The sequence below is a fragment of the Cebus imitator genome, unplaced genomic scaffold, assembly GCF_001604975.1.
Source record: "Cebus imitator isolate Cc_AM_T3 unplaced genomic scaffold, Cebus_imitator-1.0 Scaffold15, whole genome shotgun sequence".
NCBI lineage: Eukaryota > Metazoa > Chordata > Mammalia > Primates > Cebidae > Cebus > Cebus imitator.
This window is the reverse complement of record NW_016107330.1, coordinates 11643411-11645155: the sequence shown is the minus strand read 5'-3', so window position 1 is coordinate 11645155 and position 1745 is coordinate 11643411. Positions and strand designations below refer to the sequence as shown.

Below are 1745 nucleotides of genomic sequence, written 5' to 3'. Positions count from 1 at the left end.
TTTGTGTGTGATTTTGGGTTATTTATTTTGTGCATCTGTGGCAATAAATGAGATCTCAGTGGTGGTACGGATTTGACTGATCTTTGCAACAACTGCGCGTGGCAGAAGGACTGGAAAATGACAACCAGATCGCAGTAAGGGGTAGGGAGGGCCAAGAGGACTGAACATCTGGGCTGGCAGAGAAATCAAAGCCAAGGAATTCGGACGTTAAGAGTGTAGTACAGGGGATATACCCCATCTCTTCGCTCCTTCCCTTTTCCTTCCTCTCCCAGGGTCCCAGGTCCTCGGGGCTATATTGGATTTGTCTCTGAAGCCGAAAAACAAAAGACTGAGGAGATAGGTGGCTGTACGTGACCAATCTCAAGCCAGCTTTGTCAGAAATCCTAGATCACAGGAGAAGGGTGGGAAGAAAGGATATGATTATGTCTTGTTCCATTTTCCATTACAGGTGAGAATGACAAGGACCTCTCTTCTAACTCCATTTGAGGGCAGGAGGAGGGTTGGCAGGAGAAAGGCTGGGAGCCCTGAGGTCTCCTGTTTGACCTCATATCCCACAGGCAAGGACTAAGAATTAGGATTAAATATTTTAGTGGGATAGCTCTAAACTGGGACTAGCAAGTACAGCTAAGGCAAGAATTCCTGAAACCTGACTGGGACCCTGGCAGTGAAAGCTGGGACTGTTGAAAACCCAATTTCAGAGCCGCCGTGATGTTGATGCCTAAGAAGAACCGGATTGCCATTTATGACCTCCTTTCTAAGGAGGGAGTCATGGTGGCCAAGAAGGATGTCCACATGCCTAAGCACCCGGAGCTGGCAGACAAGAACGTGCCCAACCTTCATGTCATGAAGGCCAGGCAGTCTCTCAAGTCCCGAGGCTACTTGAAGGAACAGTTTGCCTGGAGACATTTCTACTGGTACCTTACCAATGAGGGTATCCAGTATCTCTGTGATTACCTCCATCTGCCCCCAGAGATCGTGCCTGCCACCCTATGCCACAGCCGTCCAGAGACAGGCAGGCCTCGGCCTAAAGGTCTGGAAGGTGAGCGACCTGCAAGACTCACCAGAGGGGAAGCTGACAGAGATACCTACAGACGGAGTGCTGTGCCACCTGGTGCCGACAAGAAAGCCGAGGCAGGGGCTGGGTCAGCAACTGAATTCCAGTTTAGAGGTGGATTTGGTCGTGGACGTGGTCAGCCACCTCAGTAAAATTGGAGAGGATTATTTTGCATTGAATAAACTTACAGCCAAAAAAAAAAAAGAAAGAAAACCCAACTTCAGTGTTTGCTACTCAACGTGAGCGTGCAGGGCCAAGATAACTAGATCCCAGGACAGGCAGTTTGACAGTGAGAACAAGAAGAAGAGACTGGGACCAAGGTGCCTAGATCCCTCGAGAGAGAAGGGTGGGTATGGGGAGGAAAAATAAGAATTGGGGAAACCCAGGAGTCTGGGTTCTGGAATAGCAGCACGTCAGAGTTCCAGGATCTCTGTCCACCCTCCTCTTCCTCTTCCCTCTATAAGTCAGAAGAGAAATAAGTAGGATACTGAATAAGTATCCACATGGATACTTTCAGGGCCAGACAGACATAAGAATGGTGAGGGAGGGGGCCGGGCGCGGTGGCTCAAGCCTGTAATACCAGCACTTTGGGAGGCCGAGGCGGGTGGATCACGAGGTCAAGAGATCGAGACCATCCTGGTCAACATGGTGAAACCCCGTCTCTACTAAAAATACAAAAAATTAGCTGGGC

The 1745-nt window shown here is 49.6% G+C and overlaps 1 protein-coding gene across 1 annotated transcript; it reads left to right on the top strand.

Annotated features, from left to right (window-relative positions):
• Nucleotides 1-700: 700 nt before the first annotated feature.
• Nucleotides 701-1258, top strand: LOC108288023 (40S ribosomal protein S10-like). Its single transcript, XM_037730618.1, has one exon. The coding sequence runs from the start codon at nt 709-711 to the stop codon at nt 1204-1206; it is 498 nt and encodes a 165-aa protein (XP_037586546.1). The 5' UTR covers nt 701-708; the 3' UTR covers nt 1207-1258.
• The last annotated feature ends 487 nt before the right edge of the window (nt 1259-1745 follow it).